The 25,385-nt window shown below is 42.8% G+C and overlaps 1 protein-coding gene across 1 annotated transcript in view; it reads right to left on the bottom strand.

Annotated features, from left to right (window-relative positions):
* Positions 1–404: 404 nt before the first annotated feature.
* LOC119395748 (F-box DNA helicase 1) overlaps positions 405–25,385 on the bottom strand; it is a 98,620-nt gene continuing 73,639 nt past the window's right edge. Inside the window, exons 19-20 of the mRNA XM_037662752.2 lie at positions 18,409–18,525; positions 405–681 (exon numbers count right to left, since the gene is read on the bottom strand). Coding sequence (XP_037518680.1) covers positions 454–681; positions 18,409–18,525 — 345 coding nt within the window. The 3' untranslated portion in view covers positions 405–453. The remainder of the gene's footprint in view (positions 682–18,408; positions 18,526–25,385) is intronic.

The raw sequence follows: 25,385 nt of genomic DNA, 5'->3' as shown, positions 1-25,385 counted from the left end.
TTCTTCTTCTCGTGTCACTGCCTTTTGGCGTTGCTTTTACCACAAAGATCAACTTGGTAGCCGAGTTTTGCACGCTATCGCAGTTCATTTTGAAATTCAACAGGCTCTTTCGCTTGTAAAAACCTTGAAAAACAGTGCCTGTCCTATGTCGTTCTTCTTCTCATGTTGCCATCTTTTTGCGTTGCTTTTAACATGAAGGAATGAAGGAAGGGAATTTTGAGAGCTCGTTTCTTTATTTGACACAACCTTAATGAAAACCAGTGAATAATGAAGCCCAGGAAGGTATAGGGGACGTTAATTGTACCATTTTAAGTGTATTGCAGTAATCGTGTGAGGAAAGTGGACGAAAACCACTTTGAAGATCACTCATAAACCATGAAGCGTACAGACCTGGAGGCTGTTGGGTAACATTGTAACCATTGAATTGGTCAATTTATTCTTTTGTTTACTTAACTAGAACGTTATAAGACGCAGTAATTCACAAAGTTGCACTAGTTGGGCCTCGGGAATGAAAGAGCCATCTAGAGAACACATTCGAGGAACAGCTGCCATGCTCTGTCGGTGAACATTTTGCAGCTTCATGTGCTGCCATCCAAGGAAGCGGTGCTCAACCGGCGGTTCCCAGGTGGTTTCCAGAGCACAGCTTTTGCAGAGGGGGCCACCTGCCACATCTCGGTTTCCCTGGAAGTTCCAAAGAAATACATCTATTGTTGACAGCATGCTTTTCTGAAAACTGTTATCAGACTTGGTGCTTTCTTGTGACAGAGATGCCCAATTTTATTTTTTTATCATCCATTCTAACACGTATCATGTTTGTCTGCATAACGATATAAATGTATTCGAGCAGTATTCATTCATGTCTTTTTGTCTTACTGGGCACTATTGTTTAGTGCCATGCCATTTTTTTCTTTGTATGACTATTTGCGTAACTAATGTTTCTTAATGTTCCTGTAACGTATAAATTGCATAATGATGTTGCCTTCATCTGAATTTTCCTGTATTTGAAGTGCATTTCGCTTGCAACCCACTCCTCTTTATAAAGCTCCAGCTTTCAAGGGTATTCATAATAAATAAATAAATGAAGGAATGAATGAATGAATTACCGAAGGAATGAATGAATAAATAAACAAATAAATAAATAACCCGAGCCAAGAGCTTCCAAACTCCTTGAGCTCACAGAATCCCAGCAGACTTAAAAAATTGCCAAGGAAGCATTGTACAGTAAAAGCTCGTTAATTCAAACTCGAAAGGGACGATAAAATTGTTCGAATTAAGCGGAGTTCGAATTAGCAGGCGGGCGCTAGAATGAACAGACATCGCAACACACCGTGCGGAGAGAACCCACAGAAGCCACCTCTGGACTTGTTCCCGCATATTAGGCGATACTACACATTTGTGGCAGGCAATTTAGTGAATTCAGTTCATGCTCAAACAGCGAACAGAATTTATTTTTCAGTCAGTGATACGCCAGAAACAAGCAGCGACTTGCATCACGTGAGCAGTGAGCCTTAATGCCAAAATATACGAAGCTATTTGTGTGCCAACACACATTCATTTACATGGCACAGTTAACGCAATCAAAATTTAAGGTCTTTCTTTCTTAGTTTATTTATAGAACAATATTGAAATTGTCCAAGGGGACACGGCTAAAGGCAAACATTGACTGACTGGGCCATACCACCCATACAGCAGTAGCAGCAGACAGACGACACTTACAACCATAAAATCATACATAGAAATCAATCACTACACTTGTTTTACACAGATGAAAGTAATGAATAATTTGGGTATCATTTTGGGCCAATTTGTGCGAGGAGGGAGGAAAGCCAGAGGGCTCCCAGTTCGAATTAACCATTGTAGATACCGACGCGTTCGAATTATCTGGAGTTTTCTCCCATAGAAATACATAGGGCTGTGCCGGGACAAGGGCATCAGTTCGAATTAGCAGTCAGTTCGAATTAATGAAGTTCAAATTGACGAGCTTTTACTGTATTTCTGTCTCTTAGCCTACATGAAATCAAGGAACTTCAATAATCCTTAAAAAACCTTTTGCCCTAACTTTGCAAGGATTTGCAATAAATACGAAGATGGGTATTATATATATATATATGAAATAATTGTTGCGGTTTAACGTCCCAAAACCACGATATGATTATGAGGGATGCCATTGTGCAGGGCTCCGGAAATTTTGACCATCTGGGGTTCCTTAATGTGCACCTAAATCTAAGTACACAGGCCTCAAGCATTTTTGCCTCCATCAAAAATGCGGCCGCCACAGCCGGGATTCGATCTCGCGACCTGTGGGCCTTGGGTATTATAGCTGTTGGTACGATACATGAAGTAGTAAAATTAAAAAGCATTAAATAAAAAAAATAAACTAATGCGGAAGAAGAAAACGGAGAGACAAGAAGTATGTGTGTGTCTTCTGTTTTGTTCTTGTCTCATGTTTCTTGATCATATTATTTTTTCAGCTCTGCACACCAACTGACTCACAAAAAAAAGACCTTGTGTCCTTGTTTGCTAGCCTTTGAGGTCTTCAAAAACAAGGCATGCATTACAGAAATGACCCCATGTTCTTTGAATCACACAACACGAAAATATAGTGAACAAAAATCACTTCTTGGTTTTTAAGGGCCACCTATTCTGTAACATAAGTACACTCAAACCTCATTACTATAACAAAGTTGCATCTGACTCGAAAAAAAGTTCATTACAGTAGAACCTCGGTGTTACGTTCCTTTCTGATGCGTTTTCCAGGCTGTTACGTCGTTTTCCGCCGGTCCCAGCACAGCTCCCATAGGGTACAATGTATTGGGAACCCTGCTGTTACGTTGTAACTGTAAGACCGTTCCCGTATGCGACGTCGCGAAGTGCGCTCCGAGCCGACCGAGTGAGTGAGTACCTATGAGAGCGGCCATGGTGACTTTTCATGCAGCTTGGCCTGGTTTGACCGTAACATTAGCCGCATCAGAGGCGCAAGCGACAGATACTTTCGGTTGACACAAACAAAAGCATAGCCTTCGAGATCCGTATTGCAAAGATGGCATCTATGATGTAAGTGCTCGCGAAAGCAAGGCCTTCGAGATTGGCATTTACTTATAACAAGAGCATAGCCTTTGAGATTTGTATTGCAAACATGGCGTCTATGATGTAATTACTCGCGAAAGCAAGGCCTCCGAGATAGGCATTTACTTCTGCCATCGCGTTGGCGTTTATTTGTCGGAGTTGTTCGAGCTGGTTGGAGTTCACGTGGTCGTGCGCGCGGTTCGCTGTTGGACTCGCCGCGCTGGTCGTGCTTGCGTGTGCTTAGTTCTTTCACGCCTACAGCTGTTGGTGCTAAAGAAAATCACATACATTGATAACATTTCTGTGGACGACGCCGTCCCCAGCTCCGCGTTTCTATCCGTCGACTAGACCATGGCAGAGTGCGCCAATGTGTGCACCAGTGACAAAATTTAGGAGTTGGTGGAGCCACTTTCCGGGGTACTTCTACCTTCGTGAGGCGTTCGACCGTTTACTACAAGCCACGGTGGTCCGACACTATGCCAATGGCCACAGTATCGTTTGGTGACACCGACGCAACCGGCGACAATCTCGCGAAGGTATCGCCATAAGCGATCGCTTGTCAGGTCGTAGTGGCACTAGATTTATGAAAAGGATGTGAGACTGCAGGCGCTTGAAAAACTTTTCGTGCTGCTGGGACATGAGTAAAAGCACCAGGCAACGTTGCACGGTTTTTTCACGCGTAAGCATTGAAATAAAATTTTGTACCAATAAATATTTTGTAGTTTTTCCTGTTTTTTGGCTCTTGCGTTTCCCATCTCTTACGTTCGTTTCCTACGGTCCCTTCAAAAACGTATCAGCGGGGTTTTACTTATATGCAAAATGTGTTATAAGTGTATATTTGTAACACTGTATCTATGACATGACTATTCTTTATTTACTTCGTTATAACTAATAATTCGTATATCCGTGTTCGTTATATCGAGGTAGTAGTAGTAGTAGTACTTTATTCCCAGTAAGCAGAATACAGAGCTCACTGAAGGGAGAAGGGCTAAAGGCGAATAGCCGACAAAGGCCCCTGTCCCTCCGCAGTTAGTGACAGTGCATAAGCTTTGACGTCAGCACAGCCAAAAAATATATATACATTGGTTTCAGAGAAATGGACAACAAGCAACTTGCAAGTGTACACATAAAATTCACACGTTTGAGTGTAAATATCATAGGAACCAAACAACATACCATAGGATCCAAATAACTTGTGAAATTCTTGTGGCTATACTGATATCTGAGGTTGGTAATAATGTGTGCTAATGCACGTTTCTGGCGCAATGTTTCCACGTGTTTAGGCAATTGCAGGAATGTCCTTGGCATATGAAAGTTATTGTATGATAGCAGTTTCTCTCCGTGGCCCTACTTTCCTTGCAACAGTGTATGTCTATTTAGCTCTTCGTGAAAATGAAATGAATTGGAAGTCAGTGCCCTTTCACTATCGGTATGTCCCTTATTTTCTTCGTGTGTGAGCACTATGAATACGATTGAAGGTGATCATCAATTACGGTAAAGGTTTCTACTTTTCTGAAATGAAAGAGCACGTTAGAATACATTAAGTAGTCTTCGTAAGGAAATGCCAGCAGCACTAAAGAAAACAGAACTGAGCCAGGAAAAAAGAGTCAGTCTGCACTGCAAAAAAGGTATAGTTTGACGAGTTGGTACAACAAACTTGCTCCTTTTGTGATATATCGTGCAACTTATATACACTCAAACCTCGATATAACGAACACGATATAACACACGATATAACGAACATGAATTGGAAGTCAGTGCCCTTTCACTATCGGTATGTCCCTTATTTTCTTCGTGTGTGAGCACTATGAATACGATTGAAGGTGATCATCAATTACGGTAAAGGTTTCTACTTTTCTGAAATGAAAGAGCACGTTAGAATACATTAAGTAGTCTGCACTGCAAAAAAGGTAGTTTGACGAGTTGGTACAACAAACTTGCTCCTTTTGTGATATATTGTGCAACTTATATACACTCAAACCTCGATATAACGAACACAATATAACACACGATATAACGAACATGAATTGGAAGTCAGCTGCCCTTTCACTATCGGTATGTCCCTTATTTTCTTCGTGTGTGAGCACTATGAATACGATTGAAGGTGATCATCAATTACGGTAAAGGTTTCTACTTTTCTGAAATGAAAGAGCACGTTAGAATACATTAAGTAGTCTGCACTGCAAGAAAGGTAGTTTGACGAGTTGGTACAACAAACTTGCTCCTTTTGTGATATATCGTGCAACTTATATACACTCAAACCTCGATATAACGAACACAATATAACACACGATATAACGAACATGAATTGGAAGTCAGTGCCCTTTCACTATCGGTATGTCCCTTATTTTCTTCGGCTGTGAGCACTATGAATACGATTGAAGGTGATCATCAATTACGGTAAAGGTTTCTACTTTTCTGAAAATGAAAGAGCACGTTAGAATACATTAAGTAGTCTGCACTGCAAGAACGGTAGTTTGACGAGTTGGTACAACAAACTTGCTCCTTTTGTGATATATCGTGCACTTATATACACTCAAACCTCGATATAACGAACACGATATAACACACGATATAACGAACATGAATTGGAAGTCAGTGCCCTTCACTATCGGTATGTCCCTTATTTTCTTCGTGTGTGAGCACTATGAATACGATTGAAGGTGATCATCAATTACGGTAAAGGTTTCTACTTTTCTGAACTGAAAGAGCACGTTAGAATACATTAAGTAGTCTGCACTGCAAGAAAGGTAGTTTGACGAGTTGGTACAACAAACTTGCTCCTTTGTGATATATTGTGCAACTTATATACACTCAAACCTTGATATAACGAACACAATATAACACACGATATAACGAACATGAATTGGAAGTCAGTGCCCTTTCACTATCGGTATGTCCCTTATTTTCTTCGTGTGTGAGCACTATGAATACGATTGAAGGTGATCATCAATTACGGTAATGTTTCTACTTTTCTGAAATGAAAGAGCATGTTAGAATACATTAAGTAGTCTGCACTGCAAGAAAGGTAGTTTGACGAGTTGGTACAACAAACTTGCTCCTTTTGTGATATATCGTGCAACTTATATACACTCAAACCTCGATATAACGAACACAATATAACACACGATATAACGAACATGAATTGGAAGTCAGTGCCTCTCACTATCGGTATGTCCCTTATTTTCTTCGTGTGTGAGCACTATGAATACGATTGAAGGTGATCATCAATTACGGTAAATGTTTCTACTTTTCTGAAATGAAAGAGCATGTTAGAATACATTAAGTAGTCTGCACTGCAAGAAAGGTAGTTTGACGAGTTGGTACAACAAACTTGCTCCTTTTGTGATATATCGTGCAACTTATATACACTCAAACCTCGATATAACGAACACATATAACACACGATATAACGAACATGAATTGGAAGTCAGTGCCCTCTCACTATCGGTATGTCCCTTATTTTCTTCGTGTGTGAGCACTATGAATACGATTGAAGGTGATCATCAATTACGGTAAATGTTTCTACTTTTCTGAAATGAAAGAGCATGTTAGAATACATTAAGTAGTCTGCACTGCAAGAAAGGTAGTTTGACGAGTTGGTACAACAAACTTGCTCCTTTTGTGATATATCGTGCAACTTATATACACTCAAACCTTGATATAACGAACACAATATAACACACGATATAACGAACATGAATTGGAAGTCAGTGCCCTTTCACTATCGGTATGTCCCTTATTTTCTTCGTGTGTGAGCACTATGAATACGATTGAAGGTGATCATCAATTACGGTAAATGTTTCTACTTTTCTGAAATGAAAGAGCATGTTAGAATACATTAAGTAGTCTGCACTGCAAGAAAGGTAGTTTGACGAGTTGGTACAACAAACTTGCTCCTTTTGTGATATATCGTGCAACTTATATACACTCAAACCTCGATATAACGAACACAATATAACACACGATATAACGAACATGAATTGGAAGTCAGTGCCCTCTCACTATCGGTATGTCCCTTATTTTCTTCGTGTGTGAGCACTATGAATACGATTGAAGGTGATCATCAATTACGGTAAAAGGTTTCTACTTTTCTGAAATGAAAGAGCACGTTAGAATACATTAAGTAGTCTGCACTGCAAGAAAGGTAGTTGACGAGTTGGTACAACAAACTTGCTCCTTTTGTGATATATCGTGCAACTTATATACACTCAAACCTCGATATAACGAACACAATATAACACACGATATAACGAACATGAATTGGAAGTCAGTGCCTTTTCACTATCGGTATGTCCCTTATTTTCTTCGTCTGTGAGCACTATGAATACGATTGAAGGTGATCATCAATTACGGTAAAGGGTTTCTACTTTTCTGAAATGAAAGAGCACGTTAGAATACATTAAGTAGTCTGCACTGCAAAAAAGGTAGTTTGACGAGTTGGTACAACAAACTTGCTCCTTTTGTGATATATCGTGCAACTTATATACACTCAAACCTCGATATAACGAACACGATATAACACACGATATAACGAACATGAATTGGAAGTCAGTGCCTTTTCACTATCGGTATGTCCCTTATTTTCTTCGTGTGTGAGCACTATGAATACGATTGAAGGTGACCATCAATTACGGTAAAGGTTTCTACTTTTCTGAAATGAAAGAGCACTGTTAGAATACATTAAGTAGTCTGCACTGCAAGAAAGGTAGTTTGACGAGTTGGTACAACAAACTTGCTCCTTTTGTGATATATCGTGCAACTTATATACACTCAAACCTCGATATAACGAACACAATATAACACACGATATAACGAACATGAATTGGAAGTCAGTGCCCTCTCACTATCGGTATGTCCCTTATTTTCTTCGTGTGTGAGCACTATGAATACGATTGAAGGTGATCATCAATTACGGTAAAGGTTTCTACTTTTCTGAAATGAAAGAGCACGTTAGAATACATTAAGTAGTCTGCACTGCAAGAAAGGTAGTTTGACGAGTTGGTACAACAACTTGCTCCTTTTGTGATATATCGTGCAACTTATATACACTCAAACCTCGATATAACGAACACAATATAACACACGATATAACGAACATGAATTGGAAGTCAGTGCCCTTTTCACTATCGGTATGTCCCTTATTTTCTTCGTCTGTGAGCACTATGAATACGATTGAAGGTGATCATCAATTACGGTAAAGGTTTCTACTTTTCGAAATGAAAGAGCACCTTAGAATACATTAAGTAGTCTGCACTGCAAAAAGGTAGTTTGACGAGTTGGTACAACAAACTTGCTCCTTTTGTGATATATCGTGCAACTTATATACACTCAAACCTCGATATAACGAACACGATATAACACACGATATAACGAACATGAATTGGAAGTCAGTGCCTTTTCACTATCGGTATGTCCCTTATTTTCTTCGTGTGTGAGCACTATGAATACGATTGAAGGTGATCATCAATTACGGTAAAGGTTTCTACTTTTCTGAAATGAAAGAGCACGTTAGAATACATTAAGTAGTCTGCACTGCAAGAAAGGTAGTTTGACGAGTTGGTACAACAAACTTGCTCCTTTTGTGATATATCGTGCAACTTATATACACTCAAACCTCGATATAACGAACACAATATAACACACGATATAACGCACATGAATTGGAAGTCAGTGCCCTTTCACTATCGGTATGTCCCTTATTTTCTTCGTCTGTGAGCACTATGAATACGATTGAAGGTGATCATCAATTACGGTAAAGGTTTCTACTTTTCTGAAATGAAAGAGCACCTTAGAATACATTAAGTAGTCTGCACTGCAAGAAAGGTAGTTTGACGAGTTGGTACAACAAACTTGCTCCTTTTGTGATATATCGTGCAACTTATATACACTCAAACCTCGATATAACGAACACGATATAACACACGATATAACGAACATGAATTGGAAGTCAGTGCCCTTTCACTATCGGTATGTCCCTTATTTTCTTCGTGTGTGAGCACTATGAATACGATTGAAGGTGATCATCAATTACGGTAAAGGTTTCTACTTTTCTGAAATGAAAGAGCACGTTAGAATACATTAAGTAGTCTGCACTGCAAGAAAGGTAGTTTGACGAGTTGGTACAACAAACTTGCTCCTTTTGTGATATATTGTGCAACTTATATACACTCAAACCTCGATATAACGAACACAATATAACACACGATATAACGAACATGAATTGGAAGTCAGTGCCCTTTCACTATCGGTATGTCCCTTATTTTCTTCGTGTGTGAGCACTATGAATACGATTGAAGGTGATCATCAATTACGGTAAAGGTTTCTACTTTTCTGAAATGAAAGAGCATGTTAGAATACATTAAGTAGTCTGCACTGCAAGAAAGGTAGTTTGACGAGTTGGTACAACAAACTTGCTCCTTTTGTGATATATCGTGCAACTTATATACACTCAAACCTCGATATAACGAACACAATATAACACACGATATAACGAACATGAATTGGAAGTCAGTGCCCTCTCACTATCGGTATGTCCCTTATTTTCTTCGTGTGTGAGCACTATGAATACGATTGAAGGTGATCATCAATTACGGTAAAGGTTTCTACTTTTCTGAAATGAAAGAGCACGTTAGAATACATTAAGTAGTCTGCACTGCAAAAAAGGTAGTTTGACGAGTTGGTACAACAAACTTGCTCCTTTTGTGATATATCGTGCAACTTATATACACTCAAACCTCGATATAACGAACACGATATAACACACGATATAACGAACATGAATTGGAAGTCAGTGCCTTTTCACTATCGGTATGTCCCTTATTTTCTTCGTGTGTGAGCACTATGAATACGATTGAAGGTGATCATCAATTACGGTAAAGGTTTCTACTTTTCTGAAATGAAAGAGCATGTTAGAATACATTAAGTAGTCTGCACTGCAAGAAAGGTAGTTTGACGAGTTGGTACAACAAACTTGCTCCTTTTGTGATATATTGTGCAACTTATATACACTCAAACCTCGATATAACGAACACGATATAACACACGATATAACGAACATGAATTGGAAGTCAGTGCCCTTTCACTATCGGTATGTCCCTTATTTTCTTCGTGTGTGAGCACTATGAATACGATTGAAGGTGATCATCAATTACGGTAAAGGTTTCTACTTTTCTGAAATGAAAGAGCATGTTAGAATACATTAAGTAGTCTGCACTGCAAGAAAGGTAGTTTGACGAGTTGGTACAACAAACTTGCTCCTTTTGTGATATATCGTGCAACTTATATACACTCAACCTCGATATAACGAACACAATATAACACACGATATAACGAACATGAATTGGAAGTCAGTGCCCTCTCACTATCGGTATGTCCCTTATTTTCTTTCGTGTGTGAGCACTATGAATACGATTGAAGGTGATCATCAATTACGGTAAAGGTTTCTACTTTTCTGAAATGAAAGAGCACGTTAGAATACATTAAGTAGTCTGCACTGCAAAAAAGGTAGTTTGACGAGTTGGTACAACAAACTTGCTCCTTTTGTGATATATCGTGCAACTTATATACACTCAAACCTCGATATAACGAACACGATATAACACACGATATAACGAACATGAATTGGAAGTCAGTGCCTTTTCACTATCGGTATGTCCCTTATTTTCTTCGTGTGTGAGCACTATGAATACGATTGAAGGTGATCATCAATTACGGTAAAGGTTTCTACTTTTCTGAAATGAAAGAGCATGTTAGAATACATTAAGTAGTCTGCACTGCAAGAAAGGTAGTTTGACGAGTTGGTACAACAAACTTGCTCCTTTTGTGATATATCGTGCAACTTATATACACTCAAACCTCGATATAACGAACACAATATAACACACGATATAACGAACATGAATTGGAAGTCAGTGCCCTCTCACTACGGTATGTCCCTTATTTTCTTCGTGTGTGAGCACTATGAATACGATTGAAGGTGATCATCAATTACGGTAAAGGTTTCTACTTTTCTGAAATGAAAGAGCACGTTAGAATACATTAAGTAGTCTGCACTGCAAAAAAGGTAGTTTGACGAGTTGGTACAACAAACTTGCTCCTTTTGTGATATATCGTGCAACTTATATACACTCAAAACCTCGATATAACGAACACGATATAACACACGATATAACGAACATGAATTGGAAGTCAGTGCCTTTTCACTATCGGTATGTCCCTTATTTTCTTCGTGTGTGAGCACTATGAATACGATTGAAGGTGATCATCAATTACGGTAAAGGTTTCTACTTTTCTGAAATGAAAGAGCACGTTAGAATACATTAAGTAGTCTGCACTGCAAAAAGGTAGTTTGACGAGTTGGTACAACAAACTTGCTCCTTTTGTGATATATCGTGCAACTTATATACACTCAAACCTCGATATAACGAACACAATATAACACACGATATAACGAACATGAATTGGAAGTCAGTGCCCTTTCACTATCGGTATGTCCCTTATTTTCTTCGTGTGTGAGCACTATGAATACGATTGAAGGTGATCATCAATTACGGTAAAGGTTTCTACTTTTCTGAAATGAAAGAGCACGTTAGAATACATTAAGTAGTCTGCACTGCAAAAAAGGTAGTTTGACGAGTTGGTACAACAAACTTGCTCCTTTTGTGATATATCGTGCAACTTATATACACTCAAACCTCGATATAACGAACACAATATAACACACGATATAACGAACATGAATTGGAAGTCAGTGCCCTTTCACTATCGGTATGTCCCTTATTTTCTTCGTGTGTGAGCACTATGAATACGATTGAAGGTGATCATCAATTACGGTAAAGGTTTCTACTTTTCTGAAATGAAAGAGCACGTTAGAATACATTAAGTAGTCTGCACTGCAAAAAAGGTAGTTTGACGAGTTGGTACAACAAACTTGCTCCTTTTGTGATATATCGTGCAACTTATATACACTCAAACCTCGATATAACGAACACAATATAACACACGATATAACGAACATGAATTGGAAGTCAGTGCCCTTTCACTATCGGTATGTCCCTTATTTTCTTCGTGTGTGAGCACTATGAATACGATTGAAGGTGATCATCAATTACGGTAAAGGTTTCTACTTTTCTGAAATGAAAGAGCACGTTAGAATACATTAAGTAGTCTGCACTGCAAAAAAGGTAGTTTGACGAGTTGGTACAACAAACTTGCTCCTTTTGTGATATATCGTGCAACTTATATACACTCAAACCTCGATATAACGAACACAATATAACACACGATATAACGAACATGAATTGGAAGTCAGTGCCCTTTCACTATCGGTATGTCCCTTATTTCTTCGTGTGTGAGCACTATGAATACGATTGAAGGTGATCATCAATTACGGTAAAGGTTTCTACTTTTCTGAAATGAAAGAGCACGTTAGAATACATTAAGTAGTCTGCACTGCAAAAAAGGTAGTTTGACGAGTTGGTACAACAAACTTGCTCCTTTTGTGATATATCGTGCAACTTATATACACTCAAACCTCGATATAACGAACACAATATAACACACGATATAACGAACATGAATTGGAAGTCAGTGCCCTTTCACTATCGGTATGTCCCTTATTTTCTTCGTGTGTGAGCACTATGAATACGATTGAAGGTGATCATCAATTACGGTAAAGGTTTCTACTTTTCTGAAATGAAAGAGCACGTTAGAATACATTAAGTAGTCTGCACTGCAAGAAAGGTAGTTTGACGAGTTGGTACAACAAACTTGCTCCTTTTGTGATATATTGTGCAACTTATATACACTCAAACCTCGATATAACGAACACAATATAACACACGATATAACGAACATGAATTGGAAGTCAGTGCCCTTTCACTATCGGTATGTCCCTTATTTTCTTCGTGTGTGAGCACTATGAATACGATTGAAGGTGATCATCAATTACGGTAAATGTTTCTACTTTTCTGAAATGAAAGAGCATGTTAGAATACATTAAGTAGTCTGCACTGCAAGAAGGTAGTTTGACGAGTTGGTACAACAAACTTGCTCCTTTTGTGATATATCGTGCAACTTATATACACTCAAACCTCGATATAACGAACACAATATAACACACGATATAACGAACATGAATTGGAAGTCACTGCCCTTTCACTATCGGTATGTCCCTTATTTTCTTCGTGTGTGAGCACTATGAATTACGATTGAAGGTGATCATCAATTACGGTAAAGGTTTCTACTTTTCTGAAATGAAAGAGCACGTTAGAATACATTAAGTAGTCTGCACTGCAAGAAAGGTAGTTTGACGAGTTGGTACAACAAACTTGCTCCTTTTGTGATATATCGTGCAACTTATATACACTCAAACCTCGATATAACGAACACAATATAACACACGATATAACGAACATGAATTGGAAGTCACTGCCCTTTCACTATCGGTATGTCCCTTATTTTCTTCGTCTGTGAGCACTATGAATACGATTGAAGGTGATCATCAATTACGGTAAAGGTTTCTACTTTTCTGAAATGAAAGAGCACGTTAGAATACATTAAGTAGTCTTCGTAAGGAAATGCCAGCAGCACTAAAGAACACAGAAGAAACTGAGCCCAGTGATGCTACCGAGGACTTCTGATTTGGAGCAATTTCTGGAGCAGCAAAATTTGCGTTTTGGAGCACTTTGGAGCAGCAAAATTTTCATCTTGGAGCACTTTGGAGCAGATAAATTTGCATCTGGGAGCACTTTGGAGCAGCGAATTTTACATCCTGGAGTGCAATACAGAAGCATATTGCATTAACATTCAAGCACCTGAGTATTAATATGGGGCTCTTATGAAGGCTAGAAATATTTCGATTCATTGCAAATCTCATGGAAAAAATTATCTCAGGAGCATAGGCGTGCCCACAGGGGGGGAGGGGCAAGGGGGGGCGCCCCCCCTAATCACCTAAGAGGGGGGGCGCAGAATCTGCCCCGTACATTGACCCTTGCGATAGCAATTACATGGGCACTCTCGGCGGATTTTTGCCGTCGCCGTTGCCGTAATTTTCCGTATAAAGTCCAAATTAATAACATCACCACGCGCATTCTAGCCGCGGGTAAAAGCTCGCGAGCGCTGGCGACGAACGCGGCCGTCTGTCTCAACTGTCTGTCTGTCTGTCTGTCTCAGCCGTCTGTCTAGCCGGCCGTCTGTCTCCGCCGCACGGACAGCGCATGAGATAACATCTTCCCGCGTGCGGGCCTGCCGTCGATTGCTCATCAAACAGAGAGGAAACGCCCCGCCCGTCTTTCGTAAGGAGCATAACGGGACGCCAGGGGAGCGGAAGGGGTGGGGGGGACCGCATCTTTCGAAGGGCGCAGTCGCTTGCGCGCGCGCTATCTCGAGGCATCAGGAGACGGCTCGTAAACTTGCTGTGCTCTCAACGCTTACTTCGCGTTTAGAGAACTCAGAGCAAGAAAACGCTTCGGTTCCTGGAGGGGCCATATTCCCTTAAACCAGCGTTTTGTTGAGTTACGCGAGATCGGATCCAAAAGAGTTAGCTGCTAGTCTTACTTCGTTTCACAATACAATTTTTTGGTATCGCATTCATTGCTTCGCTTTTAAGCGAAACTGAGTTTTTTTAACCGTTAGCTATTGACCCCCGAAAGCGAGGGGCGGACGTGTAACATGGCGTAGCCGCTTCACTGTGGGCCGTCAGCGACGGGCCCGCTACTGACAGCTGCGCATTTGCGGCTGCTCCGACCAGGGGATATGACTGTACTAATGATATGACATTTTTAAAAAAGCAAGCAAAAATTCGAATTGGAACCCTAGCACGTGAGCTCGAAAGGGCAGGGCCTTTTAGGGGGGTATTTACCGCAGAGTGATTACAAACTCGGACGTGCTGGCGGAAGGAATTAAGAAAAAGCTGTTCTGGATGAAGATCTATGGATAAAGTATATCTGAGGAAAAGTGTCAACGCGTTTCCACCGTTCGCGTGCTCTTCCATAAACGCGAAGGAAGGAAAATTCGATATTGTCCCATATATCTACTGCCAGCGATCCCAGATTTCATTCCGCGATGTCCGGAAACAGAAGTGACAGACATTTTAGCGGCACTCATGTAGTTATTACTGAACATTGCTTTCCTTACGTGCCGTGCGACGCTTGAAACGAGCTATCAGCAGCGTTTCTGGAAGAGACGACGTCCGCCGATGAATCGCCGTCGCACTTTCTCGCTACCGATAGGCCTAGACGTCACGAGCCTCTGCGGAGAGCGCGTTTTGCTGTCGAGCCGACTTGCAGAACAGAAGCTGCGTCGGCACCGTGCATGGCATCGTGGCTTACTCGGAACGCACGCGCGAGCGCTATTTATTCAGCGGAATAATTCTTGGTCCATGATTGCGACTTTATTGGCAGCCCCAAGATCGAGCTGCACATGTTCTGACGCGCCGGCGGTGCGATTGCCGGTGGTAGACGCCCCCAAACCCGAGACTTTGGCGCAGTTTGGCGCAAATTTCCTCGATATTATCAGGATGGCGCAGTAAATACAATTTGGCGCACTTTGGCGCAGTTGGCGCAGGAGTGGAATCACTGTGAGCCAGGAAAAAAGAGTCAGTCTGCACTGCAAAAAAGGTAGTTTGACGAGTTGGTACAACAAACTTGCTCCTTTTGTGATATATCGTGCAACTTATATACACTCAAACCTCGATATAACGAACACGATATAACACACGATATAACGAACATGAATTGGAAGTCAGTGCTTTTCACTATCGGTATGTCCCTTATTTTCTTCGTGTGTGAGCACTATGAATACGATTGAAGGTGATCATCAATTACGGTAAAGGTTTCTACTTTTCTGAAATGAAAGAGCACGTTAGAATACATTAAGTAGTCTGCACTGCAAGAAAGGTAGTTTGACGAGTTGGTACAACAAACTTGCTCCTTTTGTGATATATCGTGCAACTTATATACACTCAAACCTCGATATAACGAACACGATATAACACACGATATAACGAACATGAATTGGAAGTCAGTGCCCTTTCACTGTCGGTATGTCCCTTATTTTCTTCGTGTGTGAGCACTATGAATACGATTGAAGGTGATCATCAATTACGGTAAAGGTTTCTACTTTTCTGAAATGAAAGAGCACGTTAGAATACATTAAGTAGTCTGCACTGCAAGAAAGGTAGTTTGACGAGTTGGTACAACAAACTTGCTCCTTTTGTGATATATTGTGCAACTTATATACACTCAAACCTCGATATAACGAACACAATATAACACACAATATAACGAACATGAATTGGAAGTCACTGCCCTTTCACTATCGGTATGTCCCTTATTTTCTTCGTGTGTGAGCACTATGAATACGATTGAAGGTGATCATCAATTACGGTAAAGGTTTCTACTTTTCTGAAATGAAAGAGCATGTTAGAATACATTAAGTAGTCTGCACTGCAAGAAAGGTAGTTTGACGAGTTGGTACAACAAACTTGCTCCTTTTGTGATATATCGTGCAACTTATATACACTCAAACCTCGATATAACGAACACAATATAACACACGATATAACGAACATGAATTGGAAGTCAGTGCCCTCTCACTATCGGTATGTCCCTTATTTTCTTCGTGTGTGAGCACTATGAATACGATTGAAGGTGATCATCAATTACGGTAAAGGTTTCTACTTTTCTGAAATGAAAGAGCATGTTAGAATACATTAAGTAGTCTGCACTGCAAAAAAGGTAGTTTGACGAGTTGGTACAACAAACTTGCTCCTTTTGTGATATATCGTGCAACTTATATACACTCAAACCTCGATATAACGAACACAATATAACACACGATATAACGAACATGAATTGGAAGTCAGTGCCTTTTCACTATCGGTATGTCCCTTATTTCTTCGTGTGTGAGCACTATGAATACGATTGAAGGTGATCATCAATTACGGTAAAGGTTTCTACTTTTCTGAAATGAAAGAGCACGTTAGAATACATTAAGTAGTCTTCGTAAGGAAATGCCAGCAGCACTAAAGAAAACAGAACTGAGCCAGAAAAAAGAGTCAGTCTGCACTGCAAAAAAGGTAGTTTGACGAGTTGGTACAACAACTTGCTCCTTTGTGATATATCGTGCAACTTATATACACTCAAACCTCGATATAACGAACACGATATAACACACGATATAACGAACATGAATTGGAAGTCAGTGCCCTTTCACTATCGGTATGTCCCTTATTTTCTTCGTGTGTGAGCACTATGAATACGATTGAAGGTGATCATCAATTACGGTAAAGGTTTCTACTTTTCTGAAATGAAAGAGCACGTTAGAATACATTAAGTAGTCTGCACTGCAAGAAAGGTAGTTTGACGAGTTGGTACAACAAACTTGCTCCTTTTGTGATATATCGTGCAACTTATATACACTCAAACCTCGATATAACGAATGTAAATGAGGAATAGTCTTGTCAGAAATACAGTTATGGATAAACGTTTATAACGAATTTTCGGATATAACGAAGTTATTTTCGTGGCATATGTGACTGTTATAATGAGGTTTGAGTGTACTGCATGGTTGGGATCAATGAACTCTTGTTGGGAGTCTATGCTGTTGTCTGTGTCTTTCTTCCACTGGAACCCCATATTTTTCACTGTTTTAAATTCCAAGCACGTTGAGTATTACGGCAATACTATACTCCGTTTCATACATCATGTGCAACGCTGTAGAGGCGAGTGAGACTTCTTGCAATAGATGTGTTCACATTAAGAAATTGTGCAATGTTTTTACCACACCGAAATGATTTTTCTTTTCCTTCTTAAGCTCAGTATTAAATAAAGATGTCTCGTGCCTTCGAAATAAACAGCCCCTGTTGTACGGCTGTTATGGTGCGACTTAATCGCTTCACGTCTTGTTTTTGTTTTTTGGTATTTCATTTGCAGCCGGTCGCGACGCGTCACGAGGAGGCTCGTGTGAGTGTTTACGACCAAAACCAATCACGAGACACGCGGAGTTACACATTTTCCTCATCGAACTTCTTGCTTAGCTTTCACAGCATTGCACCTGATGTATGAAACCGAGTATAGACACTGGCAAAAGACCCAGTTGTCCTCGCATGCAGCAGATGCCCTTGTTCAGGCTTAATAGAGAATGAGGCTTGGTCCTATGCGGTTTTGAGGTGCATGCCATTTATAGTATACTTTTCTTTTCAATAAAGGTGAGGGTGAAAATCAAGTAAGTACGTTAACTACAGCATTACTTCCAACACTTTAAAAATGCAACCAGCTTCCTAAAAAAACTAAACGAACACTTTCAAAACATGCAAAAGTGTACGAGGTTCATGCTTACCACAACGAGGGCATCACGAGTCCAAACAAGCTGACCGCTAGGCACATATGTCTCCTGGCAAACCAAGCAGGTCAGAGGCTCAGCCTGTGTCGTTGGGCTAAGGTGCTCAAAGCATTCCTGCAGTAAAAACAAGGTTGCTGCTATGACATTGCTTAGCTGGTCCCTAGGGAAAAAGTAAGAAGTCTGGGAAAGTCATTCAGGACCTCCAATTTTCAAAGCAACATTGAAACGGTGGATACAAAAATAGATGAAATAGACTTCTCAAACCCGCTTGCCGGTGTTTTTTCATGTGCAACTACAAGTGGCAAGAAACACCAGCCATCAAAATGTATTGCTTCACAGTCTGTCATGCCAATATGCCAGTAAGAGAGCAGTGTTGAGCAGGCTTTATTAATGCTGACAGTCTCATGGACAAGCTCCCAATGTCAAATTAAGAGACTGAGGCCACATCAGGGGCCAGTCACAAAAGAAATGCAAGATATATGCCAAGCCAAAGTTCTGGTTTCACCGTCGCCAATGAATATCCTGATCAATGTGAAGGTACTAGTCTCAGCGTAGCAAATCTCTTTATTGTTGCTAGCAAGCAGAATGACAGCCTACTACTTGGCCATTGTGATCATACATATGTGTGCACTATACCATGTAATATAAGTGGTAGGCAGTCTGTGCACTGTGCTGCTTGTTAGTATGCTACCTGTCACTGCTGCCTGTTGTTTTGGTATGGGAGTACGAATATTCAAAACTGCTAAATAATAAATTGAACACTGTGCTACTATTCAGTTTGGTACATGGTTCTTAGAACGAATAGTAGTGCTTGATTGTGGTCCTTGAATAAAATAGCTATCAAATAAAAGTCTAAAAATTTTTCTAGTAGCTCACAATATTGCTGCGTGGTCATGACAATGAAGAAGGAAGCAATCGAGCTGTTAAACATGAAACTCTTTATTGGGAAAACTTGCGCCACGGAAATGAAAAGTGAAGGTACAAGCAATACACTCTGTACACTGATAGCGGCAACCACGGTCGTCGGCCGTCGGTAATCTGATCATGGGCGGAACACGTCGTCTTTTATGCATCAGTGATTGAACCTTCCAGCGTTATCACTGGTGCTCGTGTAAGCTCTCGAATAACTTGACTAGTCACGTCCTGTGCGTAATCTTAACAGAATGATCTCAAACAATCGCAAAGCTTCCCAAAAGTTGTTGTGTGGCCTGCAAGGGCTGTGCTAACGGTTTTTTGTGGTCTTGATCACATCAAAATAAAGAAGTAAAGGCACGTGAAGATGTACTTCAAGTTGTTGACTGCACACAATTAAACAAGAAGTTCAAGCAAAACTGTGATAAGTTTCCACCTATCCTCTGTGCTCACAACAATCAAGAGCATGCTTATTGCTCAGAAATCCACACTTTTCTGGCTAAATGCAGTCACTTGCAATAAAATGCTGATTATCAAATGGTGCAGTGTGTATTCATAGATACTACTTATATTTGCAAAACCATCTCCCCCTGTTGCATTAAATATGGAAATGTTTTATTACTACATATTTTATACAATAGTGGCACGATATTGTCACGTGGTCGTGACGTCGACGAAGAAAGCAGTCGGCGTTTGCAGAATGAAACTGTTTATTTGGCCGAACTTGTGGCCGGGAAAATGAGAACTAGAACTACAGCAATATACGCTGTACAATGATAGCGGCGAACAGGGCGTCGTCCGTCGATCAACTGACAAGCGGCGAAGTGCGTCGGCTTTTATACAGGTGCTATCGAACTTTCCAGCGATATCGCTGTTGGCGGCGTTATCTCTCGACAAAGCTGGAACATTCTCGTGCGGCGCGCAATCTTAACGGATTGTTCCAAAACAATCGCGAAGCTTCCTACACATCACGGTGATGCCTGCGCAGCGCGTTGCCCACAGTCTTTGTGGGTGAAGCTTCAACTCATGAAATATAAGACTTGCGGCAATGCCCCCCTCTGAAAAAGCATCGTCCCGATGCTTAAAAACAGAACATGAATACATGCAATACTAAAGAAAACTAATAAAGAAAGCAAACATTAGAGTCCTCAGGTGCGTTAACGAGCATAGTACGGTTTAAGGCGCACCACATGCACGACCTCGGGTCGAGCTCGGCGCCTCTGAGAGTTCATGATGCCGTCGGGGACAACCTCGTAGTCGAGTGCGCCGAGACGTCGAAGTACCCTGTACGGTCCGAAGTATCGTCGAAGAAGCTTCTCGCTTAGTCCGCGTCGTCGTATTGGCGTCCAGACCCAGACACGGTCGCCGGGCTGGTACTCGACGAAGCGTCGTCGAAGATTGTAGCGACGGCTGTCGGTGTGCTGCTGGGTCTTGATGCGCAGGCGGGCCAGCTGTCGAGCTTCTTCGGCACGTTGTAAGTAAGCGGCGGCGTCGACATTTTCTTCGTCGGTGACGTTGGGTAGCATGGCGTCGAGCGTCGTCGCCGGGCTCCTTCCGTAGACCAACTTGTACGGCGTCATCTGCGTCGTTTCTTGGACGGCCGTGTTGTAAGCGAAGGTCACGTACGGAAGGACGGCGTCCCACGTCTTGTGCTCAACGTCGACGTACATGGCGAGCATGTCGGCGATGGTCTTATTTAGACGCTCGGTGAGGCCATTGGTCTGCGGGTGGTAGGCGGTGGTGCGGCGGTGGCTCGTCTCGCTGTATTTTAAGATCGCCTGAGTTAGGTCCGCAGTAAAGGCGGTACCTCTGTCTGTGATGAGGACCTCTGGGGCGCCATGACGCAAGACGATGTTCTCCACGAAGAACTTGGCTACCTCGGCGGCACTGCCTTTGGGCAATGCCTTTGTCTCGGCGTAGCGGGTGAGGTAGTCAGTTGCTACGACGATCCACTTGTTGCCGGAAGTCGACGTCGGGAACGGCCCCAGTAGGTCCATCCCGATTTGCTGGAACGGCCGGTGAGGTGGTTCGATTGGTTGCAGAAGTCCCGCTGGCCTAGTCGGCGGTGTCTTCCGTCGCTGGCAATCTCGGCAAGTCTTGACGTAGTGGGCGACGTCGGCAGCAAGGCGTGGCCAGTAGTACTTTTCCTGTATTCTGGCGAGCGTGCGGGAAACACCGAGGTGTCCAGCCGTCGGGTCGTCGTGTAGGGCCTGGAGGACTTCTGGTCGCAATGATGAGGGCACGACAAGAAGATAGTCCGTTCGAAGTGGCGAGAAGTTCTTTTTCAGGAGAACGCCGTCCCGTAAGAAAAACGACGACAGTCCTCGCTTGAATACCTTCGGAACAACGGCGGTCTTGCACTGGAGGTACTCCATAAGGCCCCCCAGTTCCGCGTCGGCTCGTTGCCTTTCGGCGAAGTCGTCGGCACTTATAGTTCCGAGGAAGCAGTCATCGTCGTCGTCTTGCGGCGGCGCGTCGACGGGGGCACGAGAGAGGCAGTCGGCGTCAGAGTGTTTTCGTCCGGACTTGTACACGACGGTAATGTCAAATTCTTGAAGCCTCAGACTCCATCGTGCGAGACGACCTGAAGGGTCCTTCAAGTTAGCTAGCCAACATAAGGCGTGATGGTCACTGACAACTTTGAAGGGCCTGCCATAGAGGTAGGGGCGAAACTTTGACGTAGCCCAGATGATGGCGAGGCATTCCCTTTCTATTGTGGAATAGTTGGCTTCTGCCTTGGATAATGACCGGCTAGCATAACTGATAACCCTTTCAAGCCCGTCCGTCTTTTGCACAAGGACGGCACCGAGTCCTACGCTGCTTGCGTCGGTGTGTATTTCAGTATCGGCGCAATCGTCGAAATGCGCAAGTATGGGTGGCGTCTGCAGGCGTCGTTTAAGTTCCTCAAATGCTTGCACTTGCTCCGGTTCCCACCTGAATTCCACGTTATTCTTCGTGAGAAGCGTGAGTGGTTCGGCGATGCGTGAAAAGTTTTTGACGAAGCGTCTGTAATAGGCGCATAAGCCGAGAAATCGGCGGACGGCCTTCTTGTCGGTGGGAGGCGCGAAGTCGGCGATGGCCGCTGTTTTCCGCGGGTCTGGGCGCACTCCAGACTTGCTGATCACATGACCGAGAAACAGGAGCTCGTCGTATGCGAATCGGCACTTTTCTGGCTTCAGGGTCAGTCCAGAGGTCTTGATTGCTTGAAGTACTGCCTCAAGCCGCCGGAGATGCTCGTCGAAGGTCGAGGAAAACACGACGACGTCGTCCAAATACACAAGGCACGTCTGCCACTTCAATCCAGCCAGTACGGTGTCCATGACGCGCTGGAACGTCGCAGGTGCCGCGCAAAGACCGAAAGGCATGACCTTGAACTCAAAGAGGCCGTCGGGTGTTATAAAAGCGGTCTTTTCTCGGTCTCTTTCATCTACTTCGATCTGCCAATAGCCGGTCTTGAGGTCCATCGACGAAAAGTACGTTGCGTTGTGAAGTCGATCCAGGGTGTCGTCTATCCGTGGGAGGGGGTACACGTCCTTCTTCGTGATTTTATTCAGGCGCCGATAATCAACGCAGAAGCGCAGTGTCCCGTCCTTCTTCTTCACTAATACCACGGGTGACGCCCACGGACTCTTTGAAGGCTGGATGATATCGTCGCGTAGCATTTCGTCGACTTGTTTCTTTATGGCCTCACGTTCTCGCGTCGAAACTCTGTAGGGGCTCTGTCGGAGTGGTCGAGAATTTTCTTCTGTTATAATGCGGTGCTTAGCAAGGGGCGTTTGTCGGACCCGCGAGGACGACGAGAAACAGTGCTTGTATTGCCGGAGCAGGGTTTTGAGCTGGTCTTGCTTGACCTTCGGAAGGCTCGGGTTGACGTCAAAATCCGGTTCGGGACCTCTATTCGTCGAAGCAGGTTCGGCAGCATCGAAGAGGGCGAAAGCATCGCTGGCGGCTACACATTCGTCGATGTAGGCAACCGTCGTACCCATGTTGAGGTGCCTATATTCGTGGCTGAAGTTTGTCAGCAGTACCTTTGCTTTACCGTCATGCACCTCGGCGATACCTCTTGCGACGCAAATTTGACGATTCAGGAGTAGTTGCTGATCGCCATCGATTACGCCTTCAAGGTTTGCAGGTTTTTCAGTGCCGACGGAAATAATGACGCTGGAGCGCGGCGGAACGGTCACCTGCTCTTCTATCACATTCAGTGCATGGTTCCCTGGCGTCGGGTGGGGCGGGAGCGCTTTGTCTGAGGTTAGTGTTATCGACTCAGACCTCAGGTCGATAACGGCGCCGTGGTCACTTAGGAAGTCCATTCCGAGTATCACATCCCTGGAGCAGTTTTGTAGGATTACAAAGCTCGCAGGATAAGTGTGGTTATTGATGGTGACTCTCGCCGTGCAGACACCAATCGGTGTTATCAGGTGGCCTCCAGCTGTCCGGATTTCGGGTCCACTCCAAGCGGTCTTTACTTTCTTCAGCTTGGTGGCGAATGGCCCACTGACGACGGAATAGTCGGCTCCGGTGTCGACGAGAGCTGTGATGCTGTGGCCGTCGATAAGGACATCGAGGTCGCTAGTTCGTCGTCTTGCGTTGCGGTTAGGTCGTGGCGTCGGATCACGGCTTCGTCGATTTGTCCCGCTGGGACAAAGCTGGAACATTCTCGTGCGGCGCGCAATCTTAACGGATTGTTCCAAAACAATCGCGAAGCTTCCTACACATCACGGTGAGGCCTGCGCAGCGCGTTGCCCACAGTCTTTGTGGGTGAAGCTTCAACTCATGAAATATAAGACTTGCGGCAATATGACGCCAGGACCATTTGAACAAAAGACATTTTTCTCTCCTTGCTCTGCCGTCACCACAGCTGGAATGCATTTCTTTCTCGATTACAAAGCTATACAAACATATTAACTTGCTAGTAAGGCTACCTTTGTAAACTTAATATAATGCAGTTAAATATCGATGCAACGAATTTTTATACAGCTAATTAGTACTTGATCTAACAAAGCATACAAATTTTTTATTACTGTGTGTTCATAGAACATCATGCATTATCAGTAACAAAGCGACAGATCTCTGATTTCACTACTGTCACGTGGTTGTGACAGTGGAAAAACAAGTAGCTGGACTGTTAAAGGTTGAGTATTTATTGGGTGAACCTGTGCCCGGGAAAAGGAACACTCAGATAAGCCAGTAACACTCGCAGGGATGATATTCCGGTGTTATTGCTGGTGCTCCCATTATTTCTTGAATTAAGGCCGTCACACCAATCATCCATACAATCTGATCAGACAATTCACAAACACTCAGGAAGGTTCCACTGCATTCAGGCGTATTCAGGCGTGGCCTGAATGCAGTGCACCTAGCCATTCACAATAAAAAGAAAAACAAGAATATGTGTCAATATAACGAAGTTCCATTGCTGTTACAAGGAAAGACAAAAGGCAACAAATTCAGACTTCTGTTGGTGCCAGTGGCCAAATGGGCGAGATATGCGCAGCTTGTGCGAGCGCATTTTTCAAATCCTGCACGCAACAGGGCAGACGTCAAAGCGGTGCAGTGTCTTTTCCCACAGCTGATGCAAATTGGGTCAAGGAAGAATCTTGGACACTAATGGTGAATTCCATTGGCGGATTCGGAGTAGCCGACGAACTCTATGCCGGAGCACTCCACTCCGGCGGAGAGCAAACGAAAGAAATCTGCCAATGGAACGCAAGCGCCCTCGCCAGAGCAAATGGTAAGGGGCGCTAGCACACATCTGCTTCGCAAGCACCCAGTATTCCTCGTGGTTCGTGCAGCTTTTGCCTTCACAGGTGTGAGTAGAGAGAATGGGCGCGGTCGGAGAGCGCATTTCATCGTGCACGCGGTACGCCACGCTCTGCGCACGCGCGGGGAGCTTGCAACTTCCAGTCAAATACGCCACTTTTCACGGAGTAGAGAGAGCTGCTCCGTAGAGTGAATCTGGCGTCGGAGCTGCTCCAGATCTGCCAATGAAACATACAGGGAGCACTTTCAATCTGCCAATGGAACAGACTTCAGACTTACTCCAAATGGAGCAGAAAAAC

The sequence above is a fragment of the Rhipicephalus sanguineus genome, chromosome 6 (genome assembly GCF_013339695.2).
Source record: "Rhipicephalus sanguineus isolate Rsan-2018 chromosome 6, BIME_Rsan_1.4, whole genome shotgun sequence".
NCBI classification, from domain to species: domain Eukaryota; kingdom Metazoa; phylum Arthropoda; class Arachnida; order Ixodida; family Ixodidae; genus Rhipicephalus; species Rhipicephalus sanguineus.
The sequence above is the reverse complement of the archived record's forward strand: the minus strand, read 5'-3'. Positions and strand labels throughout refer to the sequence as shown.